Source organism: Pan paniscus, chromosome 1 (assembly GCF_029289425.2).
Source record: "Pan paniscus chromosome 1, NHGRI_mPanPan1-v2.0_pri, whole genome shotgun sequence".
Lineage (NCBI taxonomy): Eukaryota > Metazoa > Chordata > Mammalia > Primates > Hominidae > Pan > Pan paniscus.
This window is the reverse complement of record NC_073249.2, coordinates 176,115,062-176,128,471: the sequence shown is the minus strand read 5'-3', so window position 1 is coordinate 176,128,471 and position 13,410 is coordinate 176,115,062. Positions and strand designations below refer to the sequence as shown.

Below are 13,410 nucleotides of genomic sequence, written 5' to 3'. Positions count from 1 at the left end.
TTTCTGTGGCTGGAGCATGGAAAGTGAGAGTAAGAAAGGCTCAAGATGATGTTGTAGAGGCGAGAATGGGGTAATACAATAACTTTTAAACTATTGTGAGTAGTCTGAATTTTATTTGAAATGTAATAAAAAAGCTATGTTTTAATGGAAGAGTGATACAATTCATGTTTTTAAAAGATCACTCTGACTGCTGTGTGGAGAATGCACTGGAAGAAACACTGAAAGGAAGCTGAGACAACAATAATGAAGTTACCATATTGCTCCAGACAAGAGATGCTCATGGCCTCATGGCCTGAATTAAGCAGTTGCAACTGAAATACTAAAAAGTGGCCATAGTTGAGATACATTTTAAAGATCGAATCTACAGAATTTACCAAAGGATTAGGTGCTGTAAGAAATGAGAAAAGACTGATGGCCAGTTTTGGATTCAGCAGTGGCTATAATCATTGTGCCACTTCTTGGGGGAAGATTGGTAGAGATATGGGACAGGAGGGAAAATCAAGAGTTCCATTTTAAACACGTTAAGTTTGAGACACCAATAAGATATACAAGTACAAAAGTCAATTACCAGTTTGGATATGTGAATTCAAAAAAGTATGAGCTGAAAATATAAATTTGGAGGCAATCAGAAAATTAATGTCATGGGAATAGCAGAAATCACCTAGTGAAGAGTACATAGAAATAAGTAACTGAGGCTGGGTGCCATGGCTCATGCCTGTAATCTCAGCACTTTGGGAGGCCAAGGCAGGAGGACTGCATGAGTCCAGGAATTCAGGATCAGTCTGGAAAACATAGCAAGACCCTGTCTCTACAAAAATTAAAAAAAAAAAAAAAATTAGCCAGGCGTGGTGCACATCTATAGTCCTAGCTACTTAGAAGGCTGAGGTAGAAGCATCACTTGAGTCTAGGAGGTCAAGGCAGCAATGAGCCATGATTGTACCGCTGCACTCCAGCCTAAGCAACAGGGTGAGAACTCATCTCATAAAAAGAAAAAAGAAGAAGAAAGAAGTAAATTGAAGTATTTGTAACCAAGGCTGTGTTCAAATTTGGGAGGGGGGGTGTGGTGGGGGAGAAAGACTCTTGCTCTGTCGCCCAGGATGGAGTGTAGTGGCAAAATCTCAGCTCACTGCAACCTCCACCTCCCAGGTTCAAGCGATTCTTGTGCCTCAGCCTCCCAAGCAGCTGGGACTACAGGTGTGCACCACCACGCCCAGCTAATTTTTATATTTTTAGTAGAGACAGGGTTTTGTCATGTTGTCCAGGCTGATCTCAGACTCCTGGCCTCAAGTGATCTGCCTGACTCAGCTTCCCCAAGTGTTGGGATTACAAGGGTGAGCCACTCCACCCAGCTGACTGATTCATACCCACAGGTTTCTCAATGAATGAATGAATAAATAACTACAAAAGCGAACTCATTTTGGTGTTTTCTTTCTGTCAAGGTTGTTGATTTACTCAGTCAGCACTTTTAAAAAGTTTTAATCCATGCACCAGCAGCAGCGGGGGATAGCAAACTATGGCCTGTGGGTCAAACCCAGCCTGCTGCCTGTTTTTGTATGGCCTGTGAGTTAAGAATGGTTTTCACTTTTTTTAAAGGTTGGAAAATAAACCAAAAGAATATTTTATGGCATGTGAAATTACATAAAATTCAAATGTCTGCATCCATAAACATACTGAAACATAATTATGCTCGATGTTTCACATATTGTCTACAGCTGCTTTCCCACTAAGAGAGCAGTGATTAAGTAGCTGTATGGCACACAAAGCCTAAAATATTTACTATCTGACTCTGTACAGAAAAAGTTTGCTGCCACCTAATCTAAACTTATCTGTATCTTGCCAACCCAAACTTCCTGTAAATATCTCACTGAAATACTCAGAACATCTCCAAATTTCAAATGAACTTATATATAAGTACTTATAAGCACAATGACTGCAAGAAGCCATTCACGAAGAAGAACTGAACCAAAAGTTGAAGTTTTTATATTTTTATTTATTTTTATTTATCTTTTTTTTGAGATAGGGTCTCACTCTGTCGCCCAGGCTAGAGTACAGTGGCACGATCTCGGCTCATGGCAGCCTCCACCTTGTGGGTTCAAGCAATTCTCCCACCTCAGACTCCCGAGTAGCTTGGATTACAGGGGCGCGCCACCACGCCCAGCTAATTTTTGCATTTTTAGTAGAGATGGGGTTTTACCATGTTGGCCAGGCTGGTCTCGAACCCCTGACCTCAGGTGATTCACTTGCCTCGGCCTCCCAAAGTGATAGGATTATAGGCGTGAGCCACTGCGCCCAGCCAAAAGTTGAAAATTCTAAGTTTATGCCTGGCCATTAAAATGACCCAGTAACTAATGTGAAAACATTCAATAATTATTTCTACCTCAAACATCTAAAACTCTAGAACTAACTCATTTTTTTTCCTTCTTTCTCCACTCTCTCTGGAAGAAAAAAAAGTGTGTAAGCCCAGGTGCAGCAGCTCACACCTATAATCCCAGCACTTTGGAAGGCCGAGGCAGGCGGATCACAAGGTCAGGAGTTCGAGACCAGCCTGGCCAACATGGTGAAACCTCATCTCTACTAAAAATGCAAAAATTAGCTGGGCGTGGTGGCACGCACCTGTAGTCCCAGCTACTTGGGAGGCAGAAGCAGGAGAATTGCTTGAATCCAGGAGGCAGAGTTTGCGGTGAGGCAAGATCATGCCACTACACTCCAGCATGGGCAACAGAGCGAGACTGTCTCAAAAAAAAAAATGTGTAAAAAATGTTATATCTGAGGTTGCTACTGGGTCCCTAAGAATAGCAACTATTTCCTTAAAATTGCAATACTCTCTGCAAATTCTTAAAATATAATTCATTCCATGCACCTGCCACTATCCAAGTCAACAAGGAAAACAACATCCTTATTTAAATTCTCCAAGTTTAAAAAATTTCCTATTATCTTTGTTCCATAATCAATACTTGACATAAATGTATACGCTGCATGTGACTTCTTTCGGACCAATATGTAATTGCTCAGAAAATTATTATTCCAGGGCATTCACTGATACTCTAGGAGGTTTGAGAAAAAGGTAAAGCCTCTCAAAAAAAGGGCCAAACTCCTTTAAAAGTTAGAAATAGGAAAAACATGCCATATACTGTTTTCATTTACAAATCTACTCATTTACAATTGTTATTGGTTTATCATGAAATATTTTAGCTTAGAAAACACTACTTGCTGATTCCTTAAACTAAATTACTATTGCCAAATCTACTACTGCCATATGTAACAACATTAATTAAAACCAATTTTTACATATCATTTAATCAATGGCATAACTTAATTTTCTTTTATTTCTATGCAATTAAGAAACTCACACTGTCTTCCACATCTCCCGTCTTCCAGCCTTTTAACAGCATTTTGGACACAGGTATCTGAAGTTCATTTTCTAGAATCTGTTTAATCTCTCCTGTATAAATAAGAAGAGATCAAATATTACTAACAAAATAACACAGTTAACATTTGTCCATATCCAGAGCTAACACTAATATGTGGCATACAGTGTACAGTCAATGACATTTGTCTGATGAATATTTCTGTATCTATAAAATGGGAAATAATATTATTTATCTTATCTTGCCCTAGGATCTAAGGATGACAAAAGATAGCATACATTAATGAAACTAAAAAATAAAGCTAGGCTGGGTGTGGTTGCTCATGCCTGTAATCCCAGCACTTTGAGAGGCCAAGGTGGGCAGATCACCTGAGACCAGGAGTTCAAGACTGGTCTGACCAACATGGTGAAACTCTGTTGAAACCCTGTCTCTATTAAAAATACAAAAAAAATTAGCCAAGCGTGGTGGCGCACACCTGTAATCCCAGCTACTCAAGAGGCTGAGGCAGGAGAATCACTTGAACCTGGGAGGCAGAGGTTGCAGTGAACCGAGATCGTGCCACTGCACTCCAGCCTGGGTGACAAGAGAAAAACCCCATCTCAAAAAATTAAAAACAAAAAATAATAAAGCTAATATATAGATAATAATATATAGGAGACAATTTAAACTGTATTAAAGAGAAGAGCAACAAGAATTTCAGAAAAGAAAAAAAATGTTGATATGGTTTGAATTTGTGGCCCTGCTCAAATCTCATGTCAAATTGTAATCCCCAGTGCTGGAAGTGAGGCCTGATGGGGGGTGACTGGATCATAGGGGGCTGATTTCCCTCCTTGATGCTGTTCTTGTGGTAGGGTTCTCAGGAGATCTGGTTGTTTAAAAGTGTGTGCTACCTTTCCTCTCTCTTCCTCCTGCTCTGGCCTGCTCCCACTTTGCCTTCTGCCATGAGTAAAAGCTCCCTGGGCCTCCTTAGAAGCAGATGCTGCCATGCTTCCTATAAAGTCCATGGAACAATGAGACAATTAAACTCTTTTTCTTTACAAATTATCCAGTCTCGGGTATTTTTTATAGCAGTGTGAAAACAAACTAACAGAGAGAATTGCTACTGAAAAGTGGGGCATTGCTATAAAGACACCTGAAAATGTGGAAGCATCTCTGGAACTGGGTAATGGGCAGAGGCTGGAAGAGTGCAGAGAGCTCAGAAGACAAGAAGATGAGGGAAAATTAGGAACTTCCTAGAGACTTATCAACTTGTTGTCAACAAAATGCTGACAGTGATATGGACAATGAAGTCCAGGCTGAGGAGAGCTCAGATGGAAATAAGGAACTTATTGGGAACTGGAGCAAAAGTCACTTTTGTTATGTGTTAGCAAAGAACCTGGTGGCATTGTGCCCCTGCCTAGAGATCTGTGGAACTTTGAAGTTGAGAATGATGACTTAGGATAACTGGAGGAAGAAATTTCTAAGGAACAAAGCATTCAAGATGTTGCCTGGCTGCTTCTAGTACCCTACGCTCGTATGTGCGAGCAAAGAAATGACCTGAAACGAACATACATATATATATATATATATATATATATATATATATTTTTTTTTTTTTGAGACAGAGTTTCGCTCTTGTTGCCCAGGCTGGAGTGTGACGGCGTGATCTCTGCTCACCACAACCTCTGCCTCCTGGGGTCAAGCAATTCTCCTGCCTCAGCCTCCCAAGTAGCTGGGATTACAGGCATGCACCACCACACCTGGCTAATTTTGAATTTTTAGTAGAGATGGGGTTTCTCATGTTGGTCAGGCTGGTCTCAAACTCCCAACCTCAGGTGATCCGTCTGCCTCAGCCTCCCAACGTGCTGGGATTACACGCATGAGCCACCGAGCCCGGCCAATGAATTTATATTTTAAAGGGAAGCAGAGTGTAAAAGTTTGAAAAATTTGTAGCCCAGTTATGTGGTAGAAAAGAAAAGCCCATTTTCAGGGGAGAAATTCAAGCGGGCTGCAGAAGTTTACATAAGTAAAGAGAAGCCAAGTGCTGATAGCTAAAACAATGAAGAAAAGGCCTCACAGGCATTTCACAGACCTTCACAGCAGCCCCTGCCATCACTGGCTCAGAGGCCTACGAGGTGGGTGAGACCCAGGGCCTCACCACCCTGCACAGACGCAGGAAACTGCTCCCTGCATCCTGGCTGCTCTATATCCAGCCATGGCTCAAAGGAACCTGGGTACTGTTTGGGCCGCTGCTTCCATGTGGTGTTAAGCCTGCAGGTGCACAGAATGCAAGAGTTGAGGCATGGGGGCCCCCGCATAGATTTCAGATGCTGTATGGAAAAGCCTGGATGTCCAGGCAGAAGCCCTCATGGAGAATCTCTACTAGGACAGTGCAGAGAAGAAATGTGAGGTTGGACCCCCACACACACAGTCTCCATTGGGGCACTGCCTGGTGGAGCTGTGAGAAGAAGGCCACCATCATCCAGACCCTGAAATGATAGATCCACTAAATACCCTGCACCTGGACAAGCTGGAGGCACTCAACACCTGCCCTTGAGAGCAGCCATGGAAGCTGAACCCTTCCAAGCCACAGGGGTGTAGCTGCCCAAGGCCTTGGGAGCCCACCCCTTGCATCATTGTACCCTGGATATTAGACATGGAGTCAAAGGAGATTATTTGGAACATTAAGATTTAATGACTATCCTGCTGGGTTTTGAACTTGCACAAGGCCTATAGCATCATTCTTTTGGCCATTTTCTCCCTTTTGGAATGGGAGTATTTACTCAATGCCTATACCCCCATTGTATCTTGGGAGTAAGTAACCTGCTTTTGCTTTTACAGGCTCACAGGTAAAAGGGACCAGCCTTGTCTCAGATGAGACTTTGGACTTTTGAGTTAGTGCCAGAATGAATTAAGACTTTGGAGGACTGCTGAGAAGGGATGATTGTATTTTGCAATGTGAGAAGGACATGAGATTTGGGAGGGGCCACGGGTGAAATAATATGGTTTGGATTTGCATCCCCACTCATGTTAAATTATAATCCTGAGTGTTGGCAGTGGGGTCTGGTAGGAGGTGACTGAATCATGTGTGACAGATTTCCCCCTCTGGTGCTGTTCTTGTGATACAGTTCTCGTGAGATCTGGGTGTTTAAAAGTGTGTGCCACCTCCCCTCTCTCTCTTCCTCCTGCTCTGGCAATGTGACGATGTCTGCTCCTGCTTTGCCTTCCACCATGAGTAAAGGCTCCCTGAAGCCTCCCCAGAAGTAGATGTTGCCATGCTTCCTGTATAGCCTGCAGAACTGTGAACCAATTAAACCTTTTTTCTTTATAAATTACCCAGTCTTAGGTATTTTTTTATAGCACTGCCAGAACAGACTAATACAAATGTGTTGTATCAGATAGAGAAAGCTTTGTGAGGGAAATGAGACTTAAATTAAACTTGAAGTATAGTTGGTCTGCAAAGGACAGACAAACCAAAATAAGGAAGGATACTCTATACAGTAAAGAAAAATGCCAGGCGTGGTGGCTCATGCCTGTAATCCCAGCACTTTGGGAGGCCAAGGCAGGCAGATCAACTGAGGTCAGGAGTTCGAGACCAGCCTGCCCAACATGGTGAAACCCTGTTTCTACTAAAAATACAAAAAATTAGCCAGGCGTGGTGGCACATGCCTGTAATCCCAGCTACTCAGGAGGCTGAGGCAGGAGAATCACTTGAACCCAGGAGGCGGAGGCTGCAGTGAGCCGAGATTGCACCACTGCACCTAGATGACAAGAGTGAAACTCTGTCTCAAAAAAAAAAAGAAAAGAAAAAAAGAAAAATGACTGAAAGGTAAAAAAGCAAAAATAGACATGATGCTAATGAGAAACAGTGAGAAATCACAATTTTCCCTGTGCCCCACAATTATTTTTCAGGAATCAAATCTACTTATAAATTAATCAGCTGATTTCTGGCACTACACTATTTTAAAGATCAGTGAATCAGAATGTACTTATCTTTCATATATCTGCTTATGTTACGTTGCTGCTAGTCTACAGTTTCAGATTAAAATATAATTCAATTCCATTTACAGTAAGTACATGAATACCAAAAAGACTGATTATATTACATATTAAAAGAAGAAAAATAATTCCATGCTGATGAAGAAAAAGAAGAGTGGGGGGAGAACTTATGATACACAAGTTCTATGGGAACACAACTACCTAAGTAAGCAATGCTACAATGCAATTATTCATGGTCTCAATGATACTTTTTAACTTTCCTTAAAAAGATCCCTATCTGAGCACTTTGGATAGTGATTAACTATCATAAAAATAATTCTGGTTCAACACTATAGTTGTGGAAGCAAAAACTTTAATCAATCTTGGCCTTCAAAAATGTCACTGCTGACAAAGAATCATTCTGTTTATAGAAAGAGTAGAAAAATAAGTCACAGTTTTTATACCAAACACATATAAACATTGCCTTTTTGCTTGTGGCTGAGGTTGATATTTCTAGAGCTGTACCTGTCTGGAACTGAGCTTATGTATTTGCAAGTCTGTCCAGTGCTCAGAAACCAATCTCCAAGACCTGACACCACCTTCTTACACTCTTGAAAACACTCTGAGCCCTCATGACTTAAAAGAAGTTTCTTAAAGGAAAAACAAGAAGGGACTTTAACTTAAAGTCCCAGTTACTCTTGCAGAAAGCCTGGGTAACACATGAGACAAATAGCCTTTTGTTCCACAGAAAGAGAGGAATAGAAAACAAAGCTGGAATCATGACAGCAACCTGAGTTCCTCATATTTTAAAAATTACTCTCTATTGCAAGGTGGCTCATGCCTATAATCCCAGCACTTTCGGAAGCCAAGGTAGAAGGACAGCTTGAGCTCAGAAGTTTGAGACCAACTTGAGCAACACAGCAAGACACCACCACTGCAAAAAATTTTTAATAATTAGCTAGGCATGGTGGTACATGCATGTAGTCCCAGCTATTCAGGAGACTGAGGCAGGAGTACTGCTTGAGACCAGGAGATGGAGGCTGCAGTGAGCCATGATCGTTGCCACTGCACTCTATCCTGGATGATAGAGTGAGAACCTGTCTCAGAGAAAGAAAAAAAAAACACGATTCTCAGCCTCAATCTCTTCTTCTGCAAAGTGGAAATGACAACCGTAGAACAAACACTTCATTGGGTTGCTGTATTAAGTGATATAATTCACGAAAAATGTTTTGCAGAGTGCCTAATACATACTAAGGAACTCAAAAAATGTTATTTTGAGTTGTATTATTATTATTACAATTGATGAGATAACATACACATAAGTGCCTAGCATAGTACCTGGGCAGTATAGGTTCTCAAAACACAGGAGTTACTGTTTTTAGGAAATCCAAAATAATTCAGGGGAACAAAGTACTGGAATGTAGCAAGTTTCAGAGCCAGAATTCATATTTGTGTCTACCTAACTCCAAAGATCTTACCACAAGATGGCACTGCCACTGCAGTATCCCACCCCAGGCCACGTTCCTTGAAAAATTGTGAAGACATGCAGATGTCATCAAGAACAAATCACTGAATCCAATAGCATACTTTTGTATTTAAAAAATTAACTTAAGTGCTTGCTTTGGCAGCATATATACTAAATTTGGAACAATACAGAGAAGATTAGCATGATAAATAGAATTTAAAACATTAACTTAATTGGATTATGATTTATATGTAATAAAACTCACTCATGAGTTTTGACAAATATATACAGTGTTATAACCACCACACAATCAAGATAAGAACATTTCCCATAGCACAAAAACTTTCCTCATACATTCTTAGATCAAAAGCCTGCCCCTACCCACACTGATCCTCCTTCTCACCCTAAAGATTACTTTTGTCTGGGTTCCTTTGTTTGGAGTAATGTTTTCGAGATTTATCCTTTTCTTTTCTTTTTTTTTTTTTTTTTTCATTTGAAACAGTATCTCTCTGTTGCCCAGGCTGGAGTGCAGTGGCGCAATCTCGGCCCACTGCAACCTCCACCTCCTGGGTTCAAGTGATTTTCCTGCCTCTGCCTCCCGAGTAGCTGGACTACAGGCGCATCCCACCACACTCAGCTAATTTTTGTATTTTTAGTAGAGACGGGGGTTAACCATGCAGGCCAGGCTGGTCTCAAACTCCTGACCACAAGTGATCTGCCTGCCTTGGCCTCTCAAAATGCTGGGATTATAGGCATGAGCCACCGCACCTGGCCAGATTTATCCATGTTTATACGTGTACAAACAAATAGCTCCAAGTTTAGCTCTTTTTTTTTTTTTAACATGAAATGGGTGTTGAATATTGTCAAATGCTTTTTCTCATTTACTATACTAATATGGGGATGTACAGTGATGGATTATAAGCTGTTAAACAAGCTGTACATCCCCATATTAGTATAGTAAATGAGAAAAAGCATTTGACAATATTCAACACCCATTTCATGTTAAAAAAAAAAAGAGCTAAACTTAGAGCAAAGTAGGAATATAAGGCAGCTTTGTAAACTTGATAGAGGGCATTGCTGAAGAACCTATAATAGTTGATAATGAAATACTAAATACTAAGTATTTCCCTCCTACGATCAAGAGCAGTGCTAGGGCCATTCAGCACTATTCAGCATTTCTATTTGTTTGTTTGTTTTGAGATGGAGTCTCACTTTGTGGCCCATGCTGGAGTGCAGCGGCATGATCTCGGCTTACTGCAACCTCCGCCTCCCAGGTTCAAGCAATTCTCCTGCCTCAGCCTCCCATGTAGCTGACTACAGGCACGTGCCACCACGCCTGACAAATTTTTGTATTTTTAGTAGAAACAGGGTTTCACCACGTTGGCCAGGCTGGTCTTGAACTTCTGACCTCATGATCCACCCACCTCGTCCTCCCAAAGTGCTGGGATTACAGGCGTTGAGCCACTGCACCCAGCCTACTATGTTTTTGTAAACAAGCCCACATGGCCTACTTGGCTATGATGTATAATATAAACGTATTTATACATTTTATTATATTTTACTAAATTCAGTTTGCAACTATTTTGTAAAGGATTTCTCCCTCCATAGTTATAAGAAATATTTTCCTGTAAAAATCTCTATCTAATTTTGGTATTAGGGTAATGCTAGCTTCATAAAATAAATGAGGCAATGTTTCATCTCTCTCTTTTTTGCGAAGGACTGGTAACAGTTCTTCCTTAAATATTAGATAGAATTCACCAGAAAAGCCATCTAGCGTTTCAGGTTTTCTTTGTGGGAAGGTTTTGTTTTTGTTTTTGTTTTTTGAGACACAGTCTCACTCTATTGCCCAGGCTGGAGTGCAGTGGCACTATCTTGGCTCACTGCAACCTCCGCCTCCCAGGTTCAAGCGATTCTCCTGCCTCAGCCTCTTGAGTAGTTGGGACTACAGGCGCGTGCCACCATGCCCGGCTAACTTTTGCATTTTTAGTAGAGACGGGGGTCTCGTCCTGTTGGCCAGGCTGGTCTCGAACTCCTGACCTCAGGTGAGCTGCCCACCTTGGCCTCCCCAAAGTGCTAGGATTACAGGTGTGAGCCACCATGCCAGGCCCTTTTTGTGGGAAGGTTTTGATTGACAATCCAATTTATATATTTGATGTACAGCTATTCAAATTTTTTACTTCTGTGAATGTGGTAACTTGTACCTTTAAAATAATTTTTCTAACCTTTTAGAGTTTCATGTAAATTTACCAGCATAAGTTTGTTCTTAATATCACCTTATAGTCCATGTAATGTACGTAGGCGCTTCTTTCATTCCCAATATGAATAACTTGTGTTTTCTCTTCTGTTCTTGTTTTTCACACTAGCAAAATAATTATCAGTTTTATTAATCTTTTTAAAAAACAGCTTTAGGTTTTGTTCATTTTCTCTACTACTTATCCATTTTCCACTTACTGTTTTCTGCTCTTATACATATTATTATGCTTCTGTACTTACTTTGGGTTTGATTTGCTCATTTTTTTGGTTTTGTTTTGTTTTTTTGAGACATAGTCTCATTTTGTCACCCAGGCTGGAGTGCAGTGGGGTGATCTCAACTCACTGCAGCCTCCGCCTCCCGGGTTCAAGTGATTCTCCCGCCTCAGCCTCCAGTGTAGCTGGGACTACAGGTACACACCGCCACACCTGGCTAATTTTTGTATTTTTCAGTAGAGATGGGGTTTCACCATGTTGGCCAGGCTGGTCTCGAACTCCTGACCTGAAGTGTTCCACCTGCCTCAGCCTCCCAAAGTGCTGGGATTACAGGTGTGAGCCGCTGCACCCAACCATCATCCTCTTCAAAAGGTCTTAATGGCTTCATTAAGATATGTTTAACGTAAAATAAACTGCACATATTTGAAATCTAAATTTAATAAGTTTAAACAATTGAATCCAACAATGAAATCACCACCTTAATCAATGTTATGAATTTATCCATCACCCTCAATGGTTTCCATGTGCCCCTTGGTAATTCCACCATACCATCCCCAACCTCTTCCCTAGAGAACCACTAATTTGATTTCTATGACTGTGCCTTAGTTTGAATTTTCTATAATTTTACATAATGGAATTGCAGAATGTATTCTGGCTTCTTTCACTCAAAATGAACTGAGATTTTTCCATATCATTGCAGGTAACAATAGCCCACTCCTTTTATTAATAAGTATACCACTGTATGCATATACAACAATTTGCTTTATGTACATTTGGGGTTGTTTCCTGTTTGGAGCTATTACAAAGAAAGTTGCTATAAACAATAATGTACATGTCTTTGGTGGACATATGCCTCCATTTCTCTTGAGAACCTATGTAGAAACTACCAAAGTGTTTTACAAAGTGGCTTCCATTGCAATGTCTTCAAGTTTACCAGTATTTTCTTCAATGTCAGATCTGCTGTTAATCTCATCTGGTGGCTTTTCACTTCAGACATCACAGTCTTCAACTCTAGTTGTTCAACTGGGTCATTTCCACATTTCCAATGCCTTATTTTAAACCTTCCCTCTCTCTTTTTGAACACAGGTAATACAGTTATAATAACTGCTCTAATGTCATTATCTGTTCTTTTTTTTTTTTTTTTTTTTTTGAGACATAGTCTCGCTTAGTAGCCCAGCCTGGAGTGTAGTGGCGCGATCTTGGCTCACTGCAACCTCTGCCTCCAGGATTCAAGCAATTCTCTTGCCTCAGTCTCCTGAGTAGCTGGGATTACAGGGGTACGCCACCATGCTCAGCTAATTTTTGTATTTTTGGAAGAGACGGGGTTTCAACACGTTGGCCAGGCTGGTCTCGATCTCCTGATCTCGTGATACGCCCACCTTGGCCTCCCAAACTGCTGGGATTACAGACGTGAACCACCGTGCCCAGCCTATCTGCTCATTCTAACATCTAGGTTAGACCTGGGTTAGTTATGATTGATCAATTTCTCTCCTCATTATGGGCCAGGTTTTTCTACATCTTTGCATGCCTGGTAATTTTTTATTGGATGCCTGACATTGTAAATTTTATCTTGTTAAGTGCTGGATATTTTTGTAATCCTATAAATATTCCTGAGCTTAATTTTGGGATGCAGTTATGTTACTTAGACACAATTTAATCCTTCTGTGTTTTGCTTTTAAGATTTGTTAGTCAGCATTGCCCAAGCAGTATTTAATCTTGTACTAGTACTCTCCACCACTGAGGAAAGATCCTTCTGAGTAGTGTAACCAAAGCCACATGAATTATGAGGTTTTCCAATCTAGCTGGTAGGAACAGACACTATTACCAATCTTGTTCCCACTAAGCCTTTTGGGTGGTTTTTAGTTGTAATAGGAATGACAGTAAATCTGATTCCTGTTATTCCATACTGGCTGGAAATGAAAGTGAGGACTTTTCCTACTTCTTAGATGGAAGCTTTAGTCCTTGCTTTTACAACTTTATTTGTAATTAAGCATTTGAACCGTAAGTTTCCCTCTCAATACCAATTTCTCAGTATCAAACAAATGCTGATATGCCATGTGTATTAGTCCATTTTCACACTGCTGATAAAGATATACCTGAGATTGGGCAATTTATAAAAGAAAGAGGTTTAATGGACTTACAGTTCCAAATGGT

At 40.7% G+C, this 13,410-nt stretch overlaps 1 protein-coding gene and 1 pseudogene across 3 annotated transcripts in view; one reads left to right on the top strand and one right to left on the bottom strand.

Annotated features, from left to right (window-relative positions):
* FAF1 (Fas associated factor 1) overlaps positions 1–13,410 on the bottom strand; it is a 523,666-nt gene that overhangs the window by 299,932 nt on the left and 210,324 nt on the right. For all 3 annotated transcript variants that reach the window (XM_034964946.3, XM_034964954.3, XM_055093088.2), the window contains exon 5: positions 3,351–3,442. In XM_034964946.3, coding sequence (XP_034820837.1) covers positions 3,351–3,442 — 92 coding nt within the window. The remainder of the gene's footprint in view (positions 1–3,350; positions 3,443–13,410) is intronic.
* Positions 8,938–8,995, top strand: LOC112438387 (U6 spliceosomal RNA; annotated as a pseudogene).